Raw genomic sequence first — 25,041 nt, forward strand, 5'->3', positions numbered from 1 at the left:
GTTGGCATTATTCTTTTATTAAATTTCAGCTGCTATTCACCATCGTGTTGAGGCCGGATTGTGGAGGGAAGTGGAGAAGCAAATCCTGCAGAGCCTTAATTTCGTTATTGCCAAATACCCATCTTAATTTAGAATTTACCTTCATTTAATTTGTTAAGAAAGACTAATTTTTATTGGCACGTTGGCCTATTTATATCCTAAGTGTATGCCTAGGCCTATTTAGAGTGCTGAGATGTTACGTTACAGAGGACTTCCTTTATTTCTTTGTTCCAACTTCCAAGTGGCCTATAGCCTACATTAGTCATGAATAAATTATGTTAAAACATGTATAAATGACTCATTCTTGACAAAAGGCAAAAGAGCTGTGTGCTTGCACACATTTGAATAATGTCGGGCTGTAAATGGGTTTCGGGCTTTTAAAAAGCTGTCAATCAAAATGTACTTGTCGGGCTCGATTACAGCTCTAGTTTGGACTTCGTAACTCAGTTTAACTCAACAATAGTGAGTTTGTCAATTCTCAGGGGAAAAAAGCCAGAGCTGAGGGGAAAAGAGGGAATAAGTTTTTTTTTTTTTTCAGAATTGTGAGAATTAATCTCAGAATTGCGAGAATAAAGTCAGAATTCTGAAATATAAACTCAAATTTTCTGCAACCAGATAAGCTCCGCCCACAAAAACACCATCACTGTACACTGTACAAACACTGAATTGGTCTATAGTGGTCTATATAATTCAGTGTTTGCAATTCAGTGACGTTGGTTTTTTTGTGGGAGGAGCTTATCTGGTTGCAGAAAATGACGGTTTTCAAGTAGCAGTCTCTGGTGCCATGGAATAAAAGAATTTAAAAAAGGTGAATTTGAGTTTACATTTCAGAATTCTGACTATTCTCGCAATTCCAAGATTAAATCTCACAATTCTGATAAGGAAAAACAACTCGTCATTCTCTCTTTTCCCCTCAGCTTTGGCTTTTTTTCCCTGAGAGCTGACTAACTCACTATTGTTGATGAGTAATAAAGTCAGAACTAAGAGATATAATCTTTTTTTTTTTTTTTGCGAGAAAAAGTCAAAATTGTGAGATAAAATACATAAATGTTCTGTAAAATGTTAATAGTAATAGGTTTAAATATTATGTCATGCTTTAACTGTAGGGCTATTACAATATGTCCCTTATGAACAGCATATCTGGATATTATGTAAACATATTGTTTAAATCAAATTTATGCTTTAAAAGTAGAGTAATCATAGCGGTTTTCATCATGATTAATTTCAGAAAAGAAAATGTGCAATTAACTATTTTTTTTTAATCGATTTACAACCCTACTAACAACTAATAACACTATTATATTATTATTTTTATTACTATTATTATTATTATTGTTGTTGTTGTCACCGGCAATAATGTATTAGAAATAACATATTAGTCTGGACCACAGATTTAGAAATATTAAAAAAATATTACTTACTGAAAACCTCCAAAAGCTATATGGTCTTTTTTAAAAAAAAAAAGAAAAAGAAAAAAACACACACATAAATCAGTCAATATCACCGCAAAGAGTTGTCTTTTCTTTTCTTTCTTTTTTTTTTTTTTAAATTTATGTTTTGGAGTTTTTATTTATTTATTTATTTAGGTAGGACAGTATACACTGTAAAAAACAATTTGTTGAGTCAACTTAAAATAATTTGTAACCTGGCTGCCTTAAAATTTCAAGTTCAGTCAACTCAAAAAAAAGTTTATTCAACTTGAAATGTTAAATTATACTAAATGACAACTTAGATATTTGAGTTGAATCAACTTAAAATAGGCAGCTGGGTTACTTACCCATCTGTTAAGTTTAGCAAACACAAATATCTAAGTTGTTACTTAGTACAACTTATCATTTCAAGTTGACTAAACTTATTTTAGTTGACTGAACTTAAAATTTTAAGGCAGCAGGGTAACAAATTATTTTAAGCTGACTCAACAAATTGTGTTTTTTATTTTTTACAGTGTAGTTGGACAGGAAGTGAAGTGGGAGAGAGAAGGGGGTGGGATCAGAAAAAGGTCCACGAGCCGGGATTCGAACTCGGGACGCCCACAGCGCAACGTCTTTGATAAACTTGCAAAACAGATAAAAAGAGAGAAACAGAGTGAAAACAAACACCCCCCAAAAATGAATTATTTTGATATTCTTGAATTAACACACAGATGTGTTTACTGTAAACACACGTGTTTCATCTATCAAAAACATCTGAATCAACTAAGCTGAGTGGGTTTTTAGAATCTAAAATAAGAAGCCATTAGTCTCTAATACAAAACAAACACCATTAAGGCTCATCTGCTAAAGAGCGCAAATTGAAAATCAACATTTCTGATGGATTAATCATCCACTTCTCTTTGAAAAACCCCTCAAATCCGCCTTTCTGTCAGCACGTCTTCATCTGAGAGATTTCCTGCTTACAGTGTGCGGTCACTGAGCACCGTTCCCATGACAACCAGCGGACAGAACCTGTTACTCAGTCTTGAACGGTACTGAGGAGCTTCCCGAGGTCTGTTTACTAACCATTCAGAGCTGTGCTGTACTGTACATACCGCGATCTTGTTTATTCCCTCGACAACTCTGGCGTGCGCTCGTTTGCCTGTTAGCACATGGTAAACAATTGGCTTTGTGAGTTTATGAGCGTGTTGAGGGGAAGCAAAATATAGTGTACTAGACAATAAAAATCAGCTGAGCCACAAACAGTAAAGCTAGCACACAATTTCATGTGAATGAACCCTATTGTGTGTGTGTGTGTGTGTGTGTGTGCGTGTGTTTGTTTGTGTGAGCGTGATACTCATCCTCGAGGTTGGGGAGACATGCAGACAAACACGGTTTTGCCCAGAGGTGCTCACGGGTATGGCGTGTATCAATTTGTAAAGCAATACACGGAAGAAGCGTCTGACAAAGCCCTCATTATGGAGACAGAAGGGGGACAAGACTAAACAGGAGAGGCGCCACTGCGGTTTAAATAACCTTGCTTGATGCCAGGCATTTGGGGCACAATGTAATATGATTTCCGGTGGGAGAAATTAGTATTTTGAAGGATGGCCCCAAGCTACGTGCAAACACAGCTCTGACAGAAATTAAAGGAGGAGGAGATGTTGTGAACACTGACAGATGAGGAGGAAACAGGACAGTTGTGTCGTCTTAAATATCGTGACTTGGATCGTCAGCCTGAATATCACTTTTACATAACAACATGTTATGAATATGCAGAGTGTGACAGGCTATCAATTTCAGAAAGTGAAAAACAGGAAACTGACACATAAAATGTCAGAGGCCATTAGTGAAAAATGCATTTTTTTATAATTATATATATATATATATATATATATATATATATATATATATATATATATATATATACAAATACAAAAAATGTGCATTTTTCACTAATGGTATATATATATATATATATATATATATATATATATATATATACACTACCGTTCAAAAGTTTGGGGTCAGTAAGACTTGTAATAGTCTTTAAAGAAGTCTCTTATGCTCATCAAGGTTGCATTTATTTGATTAAAAATATAGAAAAAAACAGTAATATTGCAAAATGTTTTTACAATTTAAAATAATGTTTTTTATTTTAACATAGTTTAAAATACAATTTATTCCTGTGATGAAAAGCTGAATTTTTATCAGCTGTTACTCCAGTCTTGAGTGTCATATGATGAAATCATTCTAATATGCAGATTTATTATTAGAAATCATTCTAATATGCAGATTTATTATTAGAATGATCAATGGTATAATCAATATATATATATATATATATATATATATTCTTTTTTTATATATATAGAATCTTTATTAGATATAGGTAATGCAATTATTTTTAAATATAATATATATATATATATTTTTTTTTTAAATAATTAAAATAATGTTTACATTTTTAAATTTTTTTTTAATAATTCAAAATCTTAAAATTAATTATTTTAAATTTTAAAAAAGTGAAGTGCATTAAAGTGAATTCTGGCACTGCAATATTATATCAGTACTGAAAAAGCTTCTAATTTGGATCTTTAATTTATACATTATAGATTTTACAATTACACATTTTCATTTCTTGAATACATTTTTTAAGTTTAACTAAAAAATCTTTAAATAAAAAAGTTACGAATCAGAAATTTAGAAATTATTTCAGAAATTAGAATTTTAACTCACACTATTTCTTTATAAAGTAATTTTTTTTAGTTTTAAATAACTCAATTTTATTTTATATTTTGGAAAATAATTTTGTAGGACTTTATCTTAACACTGTATTTCCAGGTAAAAAATTTATAAATTAAAAAAAAAGATTTTCAATGTAGTCTTAAACTCTGTATATAAATAAATTACTAATTAGTTAAACTGAACTTTTTAAAGTTTGTAGAATACATAAAAATGAATACACACACACACATATTTTTTATTATTATTTTTATTTTTTTATTGCATTTTATTTTATTTATTTTTATATATATATATATATATATATATATATATATATATTTTTTTTTTTAATATGTATATGGAGAAATCTACCAAAAACAATTAATAAAACAAAACAAAGGATCTTTAAGTTTTTTTGTTTGTTTGTTTGTTTTTTTTAATTAAAGTGCATTACTGTTTAAATGTTTGGGAGATTTTTTTATGTTTTCGAAAGTCTATTATGCTCACCAAGGCTGCATTTATTTATAAAAAAAAAAAAAAAAAAAAAAAAAAAAAAAAAACAGTAAAATGTTAATATTGTGAAATAATTACAATAATATTTAATATATAATTATTAAAAAATAATAATTTTAATACATTTTTAACTGTAATTTATTCCTGTAATGTCAAATCTGAATATTTACCAGTCAGTACTTCAGTATTCAGAGCCATCATTTTTTCAGAATTTACTCTCAATATGCTGAATATGCTGATTTGTTTTTTTAGAAATATGTCTTATTATTTAATATGAATGTCGAAAACTAAATTTTGTGGAAAACAATACTTTTTTTTCAGAATTCAGAATTGTTTTTTTATGTTTTCAAAAGTCTCTTATGCTTACCAAGGCTGCATTTATTTAAAAAATACATTGAAACAATAATATTGTGAAATATTATAGGTTTCAGAATGAATAGAAAGTTCAAAATAACATCATTTATTTGAAACAAATACAAATTCTTGTAACATTACTGTCACTTTTGATTATTTTTATGCATCCTTGCTGAATAAAAGTATTATGAAATGAGTTTGATCACATGGCTGTGTGTGTTCTGTAAGGTGGGACAGCTGTGAAGGTTACCTGAGGTGGTCTCTCGGGAATGGGTTCGTTCTTCAGGGCCTGCAGGGCTTTCATGGCCGCATTGTGTCGGGCAGCTTGGCGAGTCCGCCCCTCTCCGATAAACTCGTTGTTCCCCACTGTCAGCTGCACATAAAATACCTTAGGCACTGGGTAATGGTACCTAGGTTTGGGAGAAAGCCAAGAGACAGAGAAGGAAAGGTTGAGCGAAAGAGAAAAAGGCAGGTAAAAGGGGAAAAAAAGCCCTTTGATTTATAAGAGGATTATCTTATCGAAACTTGGCAGTTTTATTACCACACAAACTTTAGAATGGAAACGACTATAAAAGCAACAAGGAGTTGAATTGAACATGCCGGCTGCTAATTGAAAGGACTGACGGGAAAAACATAACTTGTGATGGACAGGAAGCGAAAAAAAAGAATTTGTTTTCCGCCTATGCCTTCAAGTTAAACATACAGCAATATTCAATTTAGATATGATCAGTGTTGGGCTCACACTCTAACAAAGTCATTTATCAGTAGTTACTAGTTATCCCTTTCGTAATATTATTACTCTACACGGCAATTAGTTAGACTACTAGTACTACATTACTTTTCCTTCACACCCCACAGAAGTTGTAATTGTGTATCTTCTCCATAAAATAGTAACAATATATTTCTGCCTCATCATTTGACCAAACTTCACAGTGGATCAGAGTCAGGAGTTATTACAAACACTCAAAGTAGGGCTGAAACGATTCCTCGAGTAACTTGAATACAAAAAAAAAAATCAATCATTGTTTAGTCCATTTACTGTAACTACACACGGACCATTATTACTGACGCACAAATCAATAAACGCTGGACATATTTAGTTATGATGTCCATAATTTAGCTGTTTTGTGAAAGACTTTGTTTTTTTATGATTGCTATTTTTATTTATGATTGTCTCATTCTCTCTCTGTGACACACAGAAAGTTAGTCTATATCAAACGAAGAGTGATTACAAATGCGATACTGATTTTATGCAACAGTTCATCAATAAACAAGAAGTTAATATTAAGAGACTTGCATTTTAGACAGCATATTGCCTGTTTTTGCTCTATTTCGCCAACAAATAACCATTACAAACACAGACACAGCAGTGTTTTGCGTCTTTGAACAACATGACGTTGTTTCGTTCGTGAATGAATCACCCGTTAAATGATTCAGTTCAATCGCAATGACTCACTTACTTAACAGTGACTTGCTGTCACCTATTGGCGGGATTGATTTCACATTTAAAGTATCTTCATTTTAAAAATCCATGTAAATAACAGTATTCAGTGTTTTGTTAAAAATAACAATGTTATTTATGCATCATCATCATGTTATTTATGCATTATTTATGCAAAAATCATAATTTTTCAGACATAAAAAGCTTTTGTAACATTATACACAACACCATTCCAAAGTTTGGAGTCAGATTTTTTTTTTTATTAATTATAGAAATTAATAATTTTATTTAGTTTATTTATTTTACAAAAGGTTTCTATTTAGGATAAATGCTGTTCTTCTGAACTTTCCTATTCATCAAAGAAACCTGAAAAATTCTACTCAGCTGTTTTCAACATAATAATAATAATAATAATAATAATAATAGATGTTTTTGAGCAGAAAATCAGAATATTAGAATAATTTATGAAGGATCATGTGACCCTGAAGACTGGGGTAACGGTGGTGAAAATTCAGCTTCAAATAGAAAAGAGTTATTTTAAATAGTAAAAATATATAAAAAATAATACAGTTTTTTTTTTTATTATACTATTTTTTATTATATAACTTGTACTTGGTGAGCAGAAGAGGCTTCTTAAAAAAAAAACATGAAAAAATTTTTGACTGGTAGTGTAGTTACCGCAAAAAGTATTATTACTGCAACTAGTTACTGCCCAACACTGGATATGATAAGCTGATAATTATCATAATTAAAATTCATGTCATTGCTGACAACCAATAAATGGCACATATACATTTTTATTAAAATTCTATGGATAATTAATTCCATGCTATTTTTGTCCAAATAAATAAATAAAAAAAGACTACAAATTTAAATGAACTATTATAAATTTTAATAAAGTGAAGTGAATTTAGGCACTGCAATATTATACCATTACTGAAAATGCTTCTACTTTGCATCTTTTATTTAATAATTACACATTTATTTTTATTTTTTTAAATACATTTTCAAGTTTTACTTCATTTTTTAAATAAATAAAACTTAGAAATTTGTATTAGAATGTGTTTTAACTTTTTTTTTTTTTTTTTCAATAAATGTTAAGTTTTTAACTCAAAAATGTTAATTTTACCAATATTTAAAGGAACAATTTCTTCATAATCTAACTTTTCTTAGTTTTAAATCATTCAATTTTATTTCATATTTTGGAAATATACTTCTAGGATTTAATCCTAAAAGTGTATTTCCAGGTTAAAAAATGACTTTCAACGTGATCTCAAAATCTGTATATGAATAAATATACCAAAAATGTATTTGTAACTGAACTAAAGTTAGTAGAGTATGTAAAATAGTGTGTATATATATATATATATAAACATATTTATTTATATATTTGTTTATATATATATATATATATTTGTTTATATATATATATATATATATATATATATATATATATATATATATACACACACACACACACATATACACATACACATATATATATATATATATATATATATATATATATACACATATATATATATATATATATATATATATATATATATATGTGTATGTTTATGTTTGGAAAATGGACAATTATTTGGACAATTATTTTGAGATTTGCTAAAAATTGTATTATTAGTTTATTACTATTTTAAAGATTATCTTTAGCATTTGATTACAGCAAAGGCAACCTAAAATGTAAAAAAAATTTAGTGAGCATTCACAAAACTGACCAAAACATATTCAGTACTCCAAAAAAAAAAAAAAAAAAAAAAAAAAAAAAAAACTGTAAGCAACTACTAAACAAATCTAAACTATAGATAAGTAAGCCAACCCTCACTAGCAGGCTAGTTGGTTGTTGGACAACTAGTTGAGCATGGAGACCCATTCTTACAATGCATGCAGCAATATGGTACATTATTATGTAGCCCCTTCACTCCGCTGTCACTGCGCTCCAATGAAGTAAGTGTCTAAAGACACAAAGGCTGATGGGAGTGGTGTACAAAGCTTTAAAACAACTAGAGAAAAGACAGATTTATTTCTGAGGCGGAACCCGAACAATATTGGTAGAGTAATAAATGGTGAAATTAAAGGGCCCTTCTTCCATGGGGTCAATGACATAACAATGAGTTGGTGAAATAATGACTCCCATTGGCTCCAAGCGAAGGAGCTCGGAACAAAAGCGGCTTCACATATATCCAGCTTTCTTTATCTTAACTTTGGCTCACCCATGCAGGGCTGTCAGGCCGCTGTTCAGTGGGCAGATTTAAGGGTCTGTTTGCACTTTAAGGCCTTTATGAGGAACGGTACCGACTGACCCAGCGTCAGCGCTCCCCCTTTCCCTCGTCGGGGAGAACCCATTCACACTCCTCTGGAGCGTCTGGGGACCGAACTGTGCTAAAAAGTAGCTGCAGCTTTCCAAAATCATCACGCTCTCACGGTTTTAGCTCTTATCAGCAAGTGGGGAATTAAAAATACATCAACAACAGTCATGAACGAGGTCAAAACGTGTTGGATTCTACACTAAGAATCAGATCCTGGAACTAAATGGTACGCTCAACCGTTTGCAAACCTATTCACTTCCTTAATCTGGTGCATTTCCGAGTAAAACAGGATATTCGGTGAGAAAAATGCAGAGCGTGACTTGATTCTATCCATCAGAAATCAGTTTTAAAAAGTCTTTATTCCTGTGATGAAAAAGCTGATTTGTACGACTTCATTGGCCACTGACAGAGTGTTTAAACTTGAACGACGAAAAGTCTAAAACTGAAACAGACATGTGCCGTGTACTGAATTACACTGAACTAAGGGTCATTTGATCTACATATACTTTTCCATAAATGTTCCAGTTCTTTAGTTTCAGCTAATAGAGAACTTCCATTTCATCGTAGGGCTCGTGATATTAGATTTGATACCGATTGAAGCCATCTGGGAGATGTTGAAATCAAAGCCCATGCCAAAGCCACCAGGAAAGAAGAAAAGATAGCGTTACATGCTTGATAATGAAACGCAGAACCGTATTCCTGCCCAATGAAATTATATCGTAATAATTCCACAATGACTGAGTAACTAGTACAACCACATAAATCAGGAATGGGGGTCTATAAAATAGTAAATATATCTGTATTTAATTCATGCAATAATTAGTTCAACACAAACCTTATATTTCAAATTGTTTATGAAAATCCAATAAATGAAAGCATGGGTTAAACAAGGGGGAAATAAACTAAACTAAACTAAACTAAACTAAACTAAACTAAACTAAACTAAAATAAAATAAAATAAACTAAAATAAAAAAATAAAATAAAATAAAATAAAATAAAATAAAATAAAAACCTAAATAATATAAATGCATCTATCGGACATTTTATAATAATAATTATGATAATTGTATGGTAGTACAACCACATAAATCAGGAATGGGGGTCTAAAAAATAGTAAATATATCTGTATTTAATTCATGCAATAATTAGTTCAACACAAACCTTATATTTCAAATTGTTTATGAAAATCCAATAAATGGAAGCATGGGTTAAACAAGGGAGAAATAAAATAAATAAAAAATAAAATAAAATAAAATAAAATAAAATAAAATAAAATAAAATAAAATAAAATAAAATAAAATAAAATAAAAGCCAAATGATATTTAAACCTAAATAATATAAATGTTTCTATTGGGCATTTTATAATAATTATTATGGTAATTGTATGGTAGTACAACCACATAAATCAGGAATGGGGGTCTATAAAATAGTAAATATATCTGTATTTAATTCATGCAATAATTAGTTCAGCACAACCCTTATTTTTCAAATTGTTTATGAAAATCCAATAAATGACAGCATGGGTTAAACAAGAGGGAAATAAAATAAAATAAAATAAAATAAATTTAAACCTAAATAATATAAATGTGTCTATTGGGCATTTTATAATAATTATTATGGTAATTTAAAGTACAAAAACCATGGTCTGTTTTAAACAAGTGTTACTTCTTTATTATAGTACTTATTAATATAGTGAATTGGATTTTATTTTTAGATTTTTTCATTTCATTTAAGTTTTACTAATTTTGTTATGTGCGTTTGGCACTTTTATTAGTTTCTATTTAGCTTTAATTTAATTTTATTTCATTTTTAGTATTTTCAGAATTATAACTTAAATTTAATTTCAGTTATTTGGCGAGGTAACATTTCTACTTTTGTTTTTTCATCTGAAAATAAAATAAAATAAAATAAAATAAAAGCTAAATGATATTTAAACCTAAATAATAAAAAATGTGTCTATCAGGCATTTTATAGAATTTATTATGGCAATTAAAAGTATGGAAACCATGGGGCTGTTTTTAATTAGTGTAATTTTTTTTTATTATAGTACTTATTAACATATTGAGTTGGATTTTATTTTTAGATTTTAGTTTATGTTTTACTAATTTTGTTATGTGCTTTTGTCAATTTTATTAGTTGACAAATTATTTTCTATTTCTATTTAGCTTTAATTTTTTTTATTTCATGTTTAGTCAATTTTGAACTTCAACAAACATATTTCAATTCAGTTATTTGGCAAGGCAACATTTCTAATTTTAGTGTAAAACACCATTTATTAGAAAAATGTCTTCATCAGCTAGCTTTTCCTCATTTTAAATAACTCAAAATACAAAAACTGTGTTAATTTTCAGGTTTAAAAAAGGATTTACAATGTAGTCTCAGACACTTTACATGGATAAATACATCAAAAGCAATTAGTTAAATTAGATACATTTTCATTTTTCATCTAACCATGGAGCTGTTTTTAACCAGTGTTAAACATCTTTATTATAGTATTTAATAATATATTTAGTATTTTATTTTTAATTTTAATTTTAGGTTAGGTTTTACTAATTTTTCTTATATGCTTTTGTCAATTTTATTACTTTCTTTTTTTGTTTTTAAATATTTCTATTTAGCATTAATTTATTCTGGCAAGCCAATATTTATAATTTTTTTTCATCTAATATAGATCTAACATCTAACATCTAGTGTACTTTTACATTTTATTCTTAATATTTATTAGAGATATTTCTAAAACTTTTCTTTGTTTTAAATAACTCAAAATACTAAAGGTTAATTTAGTATTTTGGTCTTTCAATGTGGTCTCAGAATATGGATAAATACACCAAAAAAATAGTTTATTAGGTATGTTTTCATTTTTCATCTAACATTTCTATTTTAAGAAAATGAAAAAATAAAATAAAACAGTATCTAAATGAGTGTTATGATAATTTAGCATGTGCTTGTATTGTTGTTTCAGTTCTGTGCCATAGATGTATCTACTGGGCATTTTATAATATTTATTATGGCAATTAAAAGTACAAAAACCATGGGGCTGTTTCAAGCAAGTGTTACTTCTTTATTATAGTACTTATTAATATATTGAATCCGATTTTATCCTTAGATGTTCATTTCATTTAAGTTAAAATAAAGACAGCAAGAAAGAAAGAAAGAAAGAAAGTTACAAATTACCACCAAGTGTTTTAACCAGTGCTACTTCTTTATTATAGAATTTATTAATAATACTGAATTAGATTTTATTTTTATATATTTTTTTATATTTATATTTTTATTTTTATTAATTTTAGTTAAGTAATTTTGTTACTTGTTTTGTCAGGTTTATTAGTTTCTGTTTTTAAAATTTCTATTTAGCTTTTTTAGCTCATTTTAGTACTTATTTCAGTTATTTGGCAAGGCAACATTTATAATTTAAATTTTCCATCTAACATTTATATTTTAATAAAATAAAATAAAATAATTACAATTCTTCATTTAATAAGTGTACTTTTAAATTTTATTTTATTTTATTTAAAATATTTTTTCATCAGCTTCTCTTTGTTTTAAATAACTCAAAATACTAAAATTGTTTTTTTTTAAAAAAGGTTTAAAAAATATGTATATTGGTAAATATACCAAGAGCAATTACTTAAATCAGATGCATGCTTGTTTTTCATCTTAGAGTTATATTTAAAAAAAAATAAAAATTAAAATGGTCACACTTTATTTTAAGGTCCAACTCACAGCATTAACAAACCATTAACTCGACTTTTTCAATCAATAAACTCCTAATTTGCTGCTTATTAATAGTTAGTAAACATATTGGGTAGGATTAGGGAAGTAGAATATGCAGAATATGTGCTTTATAAGTACTAATAAACAGCCAATATGTTAATACCAGTCGTACCAATAAGTAACTAGCTGATAGTGAGAATTGGACCCTATACTTACCAAAGTGTAACCAATAAAACAGTATTTAAACGTGTGTTATGATGATTTATCATGCGCTTGTGTTGTTGTTGTTTCAGTTCTGCATCATAAAAGTGTCTACCGTTTTTTATGGTAATTCCTTCCTTGATTGCTCTAACTGAGTGGGAGGTTTTGTCTATGGATTTTTAATGGTTGTAAAATCATTCCAGCACATGTGCGTTCGGAGCCGCATCTCTGCGCCAGCATCCTGCGTGTGTCCTGTCTGCTCCAACAGTGATTCAGCATTTCTCTCCCAGAATTCCAAGGGGCTCTGCGCTCGGCTGACCGCGGCCCCTCTGAGGGAGGCGGAGCCTGCCCTCGCATGTCAAGCGTGGTCCCAGACGCTTGGAGGAAATGCCAAGTGCAACATGGGACCCGGCCAGGATGTTGGGGCGGTCGATTTTCTGGTTACAGGTGCAGGGAGAGTGGCTCGTAGGAGGCCCCTTTGTGCAACGTGGGAAAGTCGTTGCTGACACACTCTAAACCACATTAGACCCAATAATCTATCAGCACACACACCAGCCAGGCCTGTCTGGTCTGCATTAGAAAGGAACACAAGCCAAAGCGGGAACACCTAGTGAGAGGACAGGGAGAGAAACGCACTGGAAGGCAAACATTAGCGTTGTCTTTTATTTATGCGTGTGAATGAAGACGGGATGAGAGAACACAGCGAGAACCCATGATGAAAAGAGACGGGGAATGACTCAATAAAATGACAGCTCACAGCCAATGACTATCAGAAAGACTTTGAAGATGCTGTTTCAACAGAGCAACTAATCAGCGAAATGCATCAACCTATTCAGTCAAAATCAGAAAGACACTGTTGTGACATTTTAATGGAACAGTTCACTCAGAAATGTCAATTCGGTCATCATTTACTCACCCAAAACTGTGGGACTTTCTGTCTTTGGTGGAACACAAAAAATTAATACATTACTCTGTTCAATACATTCGTTTTGTTCAAAAAAAACATATGATTACTTGCTTTTGATACTTTATGTGAACCAGATAGTATTGCCTCATTGCTATTCTACTTGTATTTTAAGTAGAGATGTAACGGTATTATCAATATCGTGATGTTGCGATAGCAAAACTCGATTTCTTTGGGGTCACATGATGGTATGAAACAAGCAGCGTTCTCACACGTACTGTAAAATTTAATTTCCTGACTTTCAAGGACTTCTCAAGCTCTGCTTTTTGATTTTCAAGGAATTCAGAGAAAAAAAAGATTTGCAAAATCCTGATCTGAAACAAATGATTCATAAACCTGCACCGAAGTCCCAATCTGAATCAAATGATTCGCTATCTGCACTCCGAGGGTTTGATCTAAAACTAAATAATGATTCCGATCTGAATATGATTCACAGACCATCATTTCAGATCAGATCTCAAAGCACTGATCGCGAATCATTTGTTTCGAATCATTCAATTCGCAGAATAATTCACAAACCCGTTCCGATCTACATCAAATGATTCACGATACATGCTCCAAAGTCCCGATCTGAAACAAATGATTCACAAACCCGCACCGAAGTCCCAATCTGAATCAAATGATTTGCTATTTGCACTCCAAATCATTCAATTCACTGAATAATTCACAAACCCGTTTTGATTTAAATCAAATGAATCACGATACATGGTGCAAAGTCCCGATTTGAAACAAATGATTCACTATCTGCACTCCGAAGTTCCGATCTCAAACTGAATAACGATTCCGATCTGAATAATGATTCATAAACCATCATTTCAGATCAGGTCTCAAAGCACTGATCGCAAATCATTTGTTTTGAATCATTCAATTTGCTGAATAAGTCACAAACCTGTTTCGATCTACATCAAATGATTCATGATACATGCTCCAAAGTCCTGATCTGAAACAAATGATTCACAACCCGCACCGAAGTTCCAATCTGAATCAAATGATTTGCTATCTACACTCCAAATCATTCAATTTGCTGAATAATTCACAAACCTGTTACGATCTAAATCAAATGATTCATGATACATGTTCCAAAGTCCCGATCTGAAACAAGTGATTCACAAACCCATGCTCCAAAGTCCTGATCTGAAACAAATGATTCCCAACCCGCACCGAAGTCCCAATCTGAATCAAATGATTCACTATCTGCAGTACGAATCATTCAATTCGTTCAATAATTCACAAACCCATTCTGATCTGAATCAAATGATTCACGATACATGCTCCAAACTCCCGATCTAAAACAAATGATTCACAAACCCATGCTCCAAAGTCCCGATCTGAAACAAATGATTCCCAACCCGTACCGAAGTCCCAATCTGAATCAAATGATTCGCTATCTGCACTTCGAATCATTCAACTCGCTGAATAATTCACAAACCCGTTCTGATCTAAATCAAATGATTCACAATGCATGCTCCAAAGTCCTGATCTGAAACAAGTGATTCACAAACCCATGCTCCAAAGTCCCGATCTGAAACAAATGATTCCCAACCCGCACCGAAGTCCCAATCTGAATCAAATGATTTGCTATCTGCACTCCAAATCATTCAATTCGCTGAATAATTCACAAACCGGTTCCGATCTGAATCAAATGATTCACGATACATGCTCCAAAGTCCCGATCTAAAAAAATGATTCACAAACCCATGCTCCAAAGTCCCAATCTGAAACAAATGATTCCCAATCTGAATCAAATGATTCCCAACCCGCACCGAAGTCCCAATCTGAATCAAATGATTCTCTATCTGCACTCCAAATCATTCAATTCACTGAATAATTCACAAACCCGTTCCGATCTAAATCAAATGAATCACGATACATGCTCCAAAGTCCTGATCTGAAACAAATGATTCACAAACCCGCACCGAAGTCCCAATCTGAATCAAATGAAGTCCCAATCTGAATCACTCCGAAGTTCCAAACTCAAACTGAATAATGATTCCGATCAGAATAATGATTCATAAACCATCATTTCAGATCAGGTCTTGAAGCGCATATCGTGAATCATTTGACTTAGATTGGAACTTTGGATATTGGGAATCATTTGATTTAAATTTCTTACCCAAAGTTAAAGTGTGATTAATACACAATTAATACACAATTGATTCGATTAATTAATCGCCACACTGTGTAATTAATTTACACAGTGTGGCAATTAATGAAAAATCAAACAGTTTTTAATTAAAAGTTAAAAACTGATCACCTTTAATTATTTTATCATTTATTTTAATTTCTAAAATTTATTTTTGTATTATACTATATTAATAAAATATAAATAATAATTATATCACCATATTACTGCAATATTATATTCTTCACTATTTTACAGTGAAACTTTATTTTATTTTATGAAACTATTTTATTTAAGACACTAATTTTAGTAGTAGTAGTAATAATAATAATAATAATAATAATAAAATAGTGTATATTATACTGTATTTATTGTTATGATTATTATTATTATTGTTAAATCATATTGTATCATAATAATATATAATCACAAAAAAAGTCCAAATTGTGCAGTTCTACAAGCACAGAAAACCTGCATTTTAAATCACAATTTTATTATTGAAATCGGAATGAAATTATTTTATTTGATTTTTTGAAGAGTGTTTAAACTGATTCTGTCCATGTAACACATTCCAGTGGGTTTGAAAACATTTAATTGTTTAGAAAAAATAATAATAAACAGTGGGGGTTGGTTTCAACAGGTTTGAAATGACATGAGGGTGATGAGAAAATGATTTTTTTGGAAAGTGAACTATCCTTAGGACTTAATGAGTCATCAAGGTATTACATTCCAAAAAACTTGACATATATATCCAGATACAGCAACCCGATACTAACTCAGCATTCAGATGACATTTCCAAGTTTTTAATAGACTGATCTGTGATTCCAGAATAACACTTCCCAGCATGCATTTTAATTTATCCTTGATTTCAAAGAAAGCATCAGATTGGACGGCCGTCATTTAAATTTCAGTTCCAAAGAACGGCTCTGCACTTTGTCAATTTAAAGGAAAAAGACACACAATTATGTGAGGTCATCAAAACCAATCAACATCACATCTGTCACATTTGTAAAGAAAAAAAAACAATTACACATCACAAAGTGATAGATGTTATGCAAAAACCGTTTCTAATCTGGAATACAGTCAACAAAAGAGCATTTGATTCATGACTAGCGACGCTAATCGACGTGCAATACTACTCCCTCAAGTTTCATTCGCACAAGACGAGTCATGGATCATCCCAAACCAACTATTTTGTAACAAAAGCTCATGTATCCTTTCAAAAACAAGACAAGACTCCCTTCCTGTAGTTATTCAAGCACAAATCCACCTCAACTCCCTCAGGAGGAGGCTCACACCCAAATCTTGAGCGGCGTTCCTTAACCCAGATGTCGGATTGTGTTTCACCGTTGGCCAGGATGTATTGCCGATCTTCTCCACAGTTTTAGAAGCTGTGAAGTGTCAGTGGATATGGTTTTGATGAATGCCGCATTTTGGACTGCATATCATCATCAATGTATCATATCCAGAAAATATGCGGGCATGGCATGATAGCAAATAAATATTGGCACTGATTGGTTCTAGATTTTAGGTGCACTTTAGTGAAGAGATAAAGAGATGGACAAAACTCCTGCCTTTTAGTTAAAAGAGCTAATAAATTTTCTGAATGGGGTCAATGAAGGCTAAAGTATACTTTGGTGTTTACGTGTACGCTAGTGTGCGTACAGTGGGCTTGAAGCAAGCACTGACCCGGCCCATTCTTTTACAACAAAAACTATATATATATATATATAATATATATATATATATATATATATATATATATAGCTGCAAGCAATGATTATTGGGGCTCTGGTGCTTTAAAGGGGTCATCGGATGCCCATTTTTCACAAGTTGATATAATTCTTTAGGGTCTTAATGAAAAATCTATAATATACTTTGGTTAAAAATTCTCATCGGTGTAAAACGACACCCTTTTTACCTTGCCAAAATCAGCTCTGCAAAAATCATCCCATTCTGGTCGAGGCTGCTTAAAATGCAAATGAGCTCTGCTTGCCCCGCCCCTCTCTTCTCTCTGTGGAGTGACGAGCCTGTTTACTTTAGTTGCGTTTAGCTGCTAAACTTGCTAAATAGCACATTATTAGGAAAGGCGATCGCAAAGATTCATAAAAAAACGTTTATACTCACTTCTGCTAAGTGAAGCTGGATCACAAATGATTCGGACGAACGTAGACAGATATTTGTCGATCTGGAGGTGCATTCCCTTCACAAACAAACGTAATCCACTGCATCTTCAGCAGCTCAGATGTCGGGAGTAAATGACGACCACTATGTTCATTATTACATCCAGCAACACAACACCTCAATCGCTCAATTCTTGTTTAACTTACATCCCTGCTCCAGCATCAAAACATGGAGGTTGGACTGTTACAACTGATCTGAGGTAAGACGTTCATGTCAATCAACTATCGTGGGAACGGCCTCTGTCGGTGTGACGCCACAATAACAGGCATCTGAGAACGGCTCGATTTGAAAAAGGGAATATTATTTTTACAGATTAATTAAAAACCACTGCATGGATTTTTATTATTATAGGGTAGATTTGTACATACACTGCCAACACACATTAATGTTCAAACAACATGTAAAAGTGAAGTTTGCATCCGATGACCCCTTTAAAATTTAGCATGCTTGTTTAGAATCACCTGTCGCATGTGCTCTCAATGTTTTGTGAAGTTTTGAGTTTTCCTTTAGGCTTTGTAGGATTTTGGGTTTATTTGGACAGGCCCCCCTATTCTAAACGACTCCGTTACAGCTTCCCAAAGGGTAAATTTCAAGGGTAGAGTCCAGAATTTTGTACTGGAGTGTTTTTTCCAGATTGAAAAAAAACTCCAGTAAACCTAGGACTTGTTTGCAAAAGAAATTTTTTTACATCTTCTCAATCATTTAATAAACGTTTTGACAGCAGTGGTTCTAGAGGCAAAATTTTCTGGAATGAGGAGTTACAAATATACAAATATCACATGTATGTGCGAAAAATCGTGCAATGTACAATTGTTTATGCCCTTGAAAAAAGCAATATCGCCCCCAGTGGCCAATTTCTTTTGAAATTCTCACAGACCTTTAAGGCCTGAGTCAAACAGGCCAACCCAAGTTTCATTCCGATTGGTCTTCGTTAACCATGTCTAATAGGTGCTGAAACTTTATCAGCCATGTTTTTTTTAGATACAGAAATGTCCTTATAGACACGTGTGGTATTTTGGACCAAGACTGTGCACTGTGATTTTCATGTTGATAGGATTAACTGTTGCGTAGTTATAGTTATTTTTATGTTTATATCCCTCTTATAGCGCCACCATATGGCCAAACTACGAGATTTTTTCCCTACGACCTCATATTGAGCTCTTATACATGTTCTGAGTTTGATACCTCATTCCATTCAGGAGTTACAGACATTTTACTAAAAGTGTCCCCACTCCTTTCAAAATTTTTGACAGTTTGCGACAGTCGAATGTTCAACTTTTGTTAGATAATTACTGACATTCACTCCCCAGAGAATCATTCTGCACTGATTTAGCTCCAATTGGGTGAATAACCTAGGATTAGTTCGCAAAAGTCGTTTTTTTTACATCTTCTCAATCATTTTAAAAACAATTTGATTGACATCAGTGGTTCTAGACGCAAGTTCCAGAGGAGTTATATTGTATGATTCGAACATCGCATGTATGTGCAAAAAAACCACGTAATGTACAACTGTTTACGCCCTTGAAAGTGTGATATCGCCACCCCAGTGGCCGATTGCTTTTAAAATTCTTACAGACCTTTGAGGCGCAAGTCAAACAGGCCCAATGAGTTTCGTTCTGATTTTTTTTTTTTTTTTTTTTTAAATACACAAATGTCCTTATAGACACTTGTGGCATCTTGGAACAAGACAGTGCACTGTGTTTTTAATGTTGACAGGACAAACTGTTGCAGTTAAAGCCATTTTTATGTTTTTATAGCACCACCAATTGGCCAAGTTCCGTGATTTTTTCCCTGTGACCTCAGATTAAGCTATTACATACGTGTTCGGAGTTTGGTGACAATACCTCATTCCATCCAGGCACTTTACTAAAAGTGTCCCCGCTACTTTCTAAAGTGTTGGCAGTTTGTGACGGTAAGTCGAAAGTCCAACTTTTGATTGATAATTATTGATATTCACTCTCCAGAGAATCTTTCTGCACTGGTTTGATTCTGATTGGGTGAAAAACCTAGAACTAGTTTGCAACAGTAGGTTTTTCAAAAAAATCCGAAATACCCGAACATTTTGAACCCGACCCAACAACACAAGACACTGAAGTCTGTGACTGACGGTTTAGGAGTTATGCACGATTTCATACTTTTGATCACTGTAGCGCCCCCGTCAGGCCGATTGGGGTGAGCTTTGGTGACATTGTAGACAGTGTGAGTACTACCATCCCTCCAAGTTTCAAGTCTCTACGACTTACGGATTGATCTACACAATCAGTTTCGAGTGGAGATTGCTGACCCTTGGCCATTCTAACAATTACAATAGGGTTTCAGTGCTATGAGCTTGAACCCCTAAATGAGAGGGGAAAAAAAATTATCAAAAATATCTCAATTTGTGTTCAGAAGATGAACGGAGGTCTTACACGTTTGGAACAACATGAGGGTGAGTAATCAATGACAGATTTTTTTATTTTTGGGCAAACTATCCCTTTAAGTGGAAATAACTGCCTGAGGGTGTTTCCAAGATGGCCGCCGAGTGAACTGGCTTGCCGTACGGGGACTTTGTGTAAACACAGAAGAAATGGATACCCTGGGTCCTGACTACTGATCAGTCACCTGGACAGGCTTTTTAACAACCAGGCAATGCGCCAGACTATCTCTCTTTCTCATCATTGATTGATTATCAGTGCGTTGCCAACCTAAAGTAAGAGCTAGCCGCACATGCTGGGCCTCTGATGACTTCAATCTATCTCTTGCCAGTTTAACTGCTAACAGGAGGCCCCGACTGCAGTTTTGTTCTCCTTTACATTGACACAGATACACATCACTTGTGAATTTTTAGCGTGGAGGACTGAAAATCCTGTGAGGATTAAAGAAAAGGATTATAAACATGCTAACAGGTGTTGTAGCTTCTCAAGCTGCATGATAAAAGAGTCTGACTAACCCATAAACGGTTCTCTCCAGTTAGATGTATGAATAAAACTACTGGAGAGGAAATTGTGCTTCTCTTTCTAGGAAAGAGGTCACATTTACCTTTGATCTGTGAAATTCAGTGTTGCGTTAGGAATCTGTGCGATTGGGGGGTTTTGTGTGAGGGCAAAAATGTAGCTTTTATTTGAAACTGTAATGGGAAAAAAAAAAAAAAAAAAGATTTTAGTTTCTACTGTTTTATTTTTAATTTATTTAAATTATTTAATCATAATATCAATATTAACACTATTACTTCATACTCTATACTGTTGGACTATACTATTATTTTTTTGTGCACAAAATTTTACTAACGTAACTTAGGAGTGCTACAGTACACGTAACTGCTGAAACTGATATATAAACAACTTTATTTTTATATTTTCCGAAGAAAAAATGTGTGGTGCTTGCCTGTATACAATACCTATTTAAGATATTTACATTTTGGCTTTAGAAATAAACCAATATCCATTTTTATATGATAATCAATAAGAGCCAATACTAAACATATATAATTTAATTTAAAATAAAACCCTAAAAATATTTTTATATGCCAATTTGATATGCCATTATACTGTCTTACTTTTAAATTTTCAGTTTTTATTGAAATTTTAGTTATAGCAATTTTATGTACAAAAGTTATTAATTTGCTAGCTTTATTTTATTTTTTATTTCACTTTAAGTTTTATTTATTTTAGTACTTAAACTTTAAAAACCAAACAAAATGAGAAATGCTGTTGGAGAAGTTTTTCATTTAATATATTTCATTTTATTTCAGTTTTATTTAATTTACAGAATTTTAAAAATGTTTCAGTATTAGTTTTAGTTAAGAATAACACTGCACAGTATTACAATGTACAGAATGAAAAACACACACTACCAGTCAAAAGATTTTTAATGTTTTTAAAAGAAGTCTCTTCTGCTCACCAAGCCTGCATTTATTTGATCCAAAGTACAGAAAATTGTGAAATGTTTTTACTATTTAAAACAACTGGTTTTATTTGAATATATGTTAAAATGTAATTTATTCCTGTGATTTCAAAGCTGAATTTCTGAACTTGAAAAATCATTCTAATATTCTGATTTGCTGCTCAAAAACATTTATTATTAATATTATGCTGAAAACAGCTGAGTAGTAATTTTTCACCCAAAGTTTCTTGGATGTATAGAAAGTTCAGAAGAACAGCATTTATCTGAAATGTTTTGTAACATTATAATTGTCTTTATCATCACTTCTGATCAATTTAAAGGATCCTTGCTTAATTTTTATAATCCAAAATAAAAAATAAAATAAAATAAAATAAAATAAAATAAAATAAAATAAAATAAAATAAAATAAAATAATTATACAGACTCCAAGTTTTTGAATGGTATAGTGTATAATGTTACAAAAACTTTTTATTTCAGATAAATGCTGATCTTTGGATCTTTCTACTCAAATTTTAATTTTTAATTTTTCACAATATTACTTTTTAATAAAATAAAATATTATCTTTTTAACAAAAAAAAAAATGCAGGCTTGGTGTGCAGAAGACACTTCTTTAAAAAAAACAAGGTTAAAAATGATACTGTTCAAAAACTTTTGACTGGTAGTGTATTTATTCTAAGATTTGCTAAAGATTACATTCAACAGTGTTATTAAATGTTTTTAAAGATGATCTTTAAGTGAATGTGAGATTGAAAAATTCAAAGAAAAGTTAATCACCACAAACAATTAAAAATCCTGTATCAAAATACCAACAAATAATGGGCCATATGGTACTGACATCCTGTGTCGCAGTCAATGACCAGGCAGCCAAACAACCATCTTTGCGTATCTCAAGCCTTGAGAAAGTCCAACACATCATCTACCATTATCCCAGGGCTACTAGAGGGTAAAAAGACAATCAAATCGGTCAACAGGACAGTTACATTTGCAGGGTCATCTTCTGCTGCCACAGATTTACTTCAAAACCTCTGTTGAAGAAGACAGGACAACGTCCGCCTGAGAGACAAAGGTAAATATGGATACATCCTCCCGTTTACCCTCCATATTTCAATTCCTTTCACACTGCTGGAGTTTTTTCCACCAATGTGAGAAAAAATGAGAAACTGATACCACATAGCATCCCATTGGACCACAAAAGGTTGGTCATCGGGGGGGTGAAGACCTCCTACATAAGACTTGTCACGGAAGGGGATATGGAAAGGCAACAGTCACGGAGCAAACCAAACCCAGCGTGAAGAAAAACACCTTCCACTGGCATGCAACAGCACAGACAGGGGCTTTTTCACCAGAATTTCTGTATGAACCAACATAATAAAGAAAACAAATGCCGGGCTGGTATTATAGCAGTACAGAAGACTTATTTTGGTAACATACCCCTTTTAAAAGCATTGTAATAAATCGGCAGGTGGTGCTGAATCTAATCCACATTGGATCAGAAAACTATAAAAATCACAGCTACATATTCACGGTCCGACATTAATTGGGCTATAGCGGAGGTTGATGTTTCATAACAATACAGCATACAGCCAGAATGGCAAAATAAGCCAGATACCCCTTTAAAATGCCCCTTGAAAGCCAGATCTGCCTTTGGGATGACACAGTACAGAACTTGAGTGTTTATAACTTTAATTAAAGGTCAGCTAAAGCCAAATTCCTCTGGGGTGCGTGTTATGGTTCTTCTCGCAAACATGAGATTACAAAGCTCTCTGCTGTTTAATCAGTGGGTTTCCCCTGTTTTATCACTTCAAAAATGCAGCGGCGAGTCAAATTCCGACCCTCCCCGATTCTTTACGACTGATTTAAAATGACACGCTGGCTTAATAAGACTGTATTTGCACATCTTAAGATTTAATTGGACTTCAGTTCCTTCTCATTTGCAGAAAGAGGCGGTAGTTGATTTAACTGTGCATCAGACTCTTCAGATAGGACTAGGAGCACTTAGTGTCAGTCCATTTACTGCTAATGAAGTAACTTTGGCACTACGGTTTTAAGCTGGACTGATGCCCGGCACAGCTGCTTCTGTCCTCATTAACGGCATTAGTTTAAACGCTAGTGGATGATTGTTTTAATTAAGACGGTAGCAACTGCTGAGATCACAACATTTACAACTTTCGAATGGAATTTTTTGGAAGACGTTTATCGGGAAGTGTGATGCCAAGATCTGAGCTTTTGTTTTAATCACGTCCGACTATAAAATTATTCAATACGATGCAGGTGTTGTGGGTGGTTGATAGGATATATTAGGGTGTTTTGAGTGGTTTCAGAACCTTGCTATGTAGTTGCTAGGGTGTTCTGGATAATGTCTATGATGTAGGCCACTCTTTTTCCACAATGCTATTAACCAACAGGCAAAACTGTGTAAGGAAAAAAATAAAAAAGATTTTGGACATGTTAACTACCCTAATTTACACAATATCAGTTGATGAGTCAGTCAAAAAGATTTATAAACTCCTGATTCACAAACAAAAAAATTCTTATGAACGGTTTCGTTTCAATAAGTCTAAAAGATTCACAAAATCCTTATTCACAAAGCAATGACTGTTATGAAGTTTCGTTATAACAAATCAGTCAAAAACAAAATCTTAATTTGCAAAGAAATTACTCTTATGAACGGTTTAGTTTTAATGAATCAGCAAAAATGATTTACAAAATCCTGATTCACAAACAAAAGATTCTTATGAGCCATTTCGTTTCAATAAGTTAAAAAGATTCACAAATCCTGATTCACAAAGCAATGACTGTTATGAAGTTTCGTTATAACAAATCAGTCAAAAACAAAATCTTAATTTGCAAAGAAATTACTCTTATGAACGGTTTAGTTTTAATGAATCAGCAAAAATCATTTACAAAATCCTGATTCATGAACAAAAGATTCTTATGAGCCAGTTTGTTTCCATAAGTTAAAAAGATTCACAAATCCTGATTCACAAAGGACTCCTATTAACAGTTTGATTTTAATGAATCAGCAAAAATGATTTACAAAATCCGGATTCATGAACAAAAGATTCTTATGAGCCATTTGTTTCAATAAGTTAAAAAGATTCACAAAATCCAGATTCACAAAGGAATGAGTCTTATAAACAGTTTCGTTGTAATCA

At 32.2% G+C, this 25,041-nt stretch overlaps 1 protein-coding gene across 2 annotated transcripts in view; it reads right to left on the minus strand.

Annotated features, from left to right (window-relative positions):
• The window catches only part of stau2 (staufen double-stranded RNA binding protein 2), a 170,939-nt gene that overhangs the window by 112,154 nt on the left and 33,744 nt on the right, over nt 1-25,041 (minus strand). For both annotated transcript variants that reach the window (XM_051098721.1, XM_051098720.1), the window contains exon 6: nt 5,296-5,455. In XM_051098721.1, coding sequence (XP_050954678.1) covers nt 5,296-5,455 — 160 coding nt within the window. The remainder of the gene's footprint in view (nt 1-5,295; nt 5,456-25,041) is intronic.

The sequence above is a fragment of the Labeo rohita genome, chromosome 24, assembly GCF_022985175.1.
Source record: "Labeo rohita strain BAU-BD-2019 chromosome 24, IGBB_LRoh.1.0, whole genome shotgun sequence".
In the NCBI taxonomy this organism is placed as follows: Eukaryota; Metazoa; Chordata; class Actinopteri; order Cypriniformes; family Cyprinidae; genus Labeo; species Labeo rohita.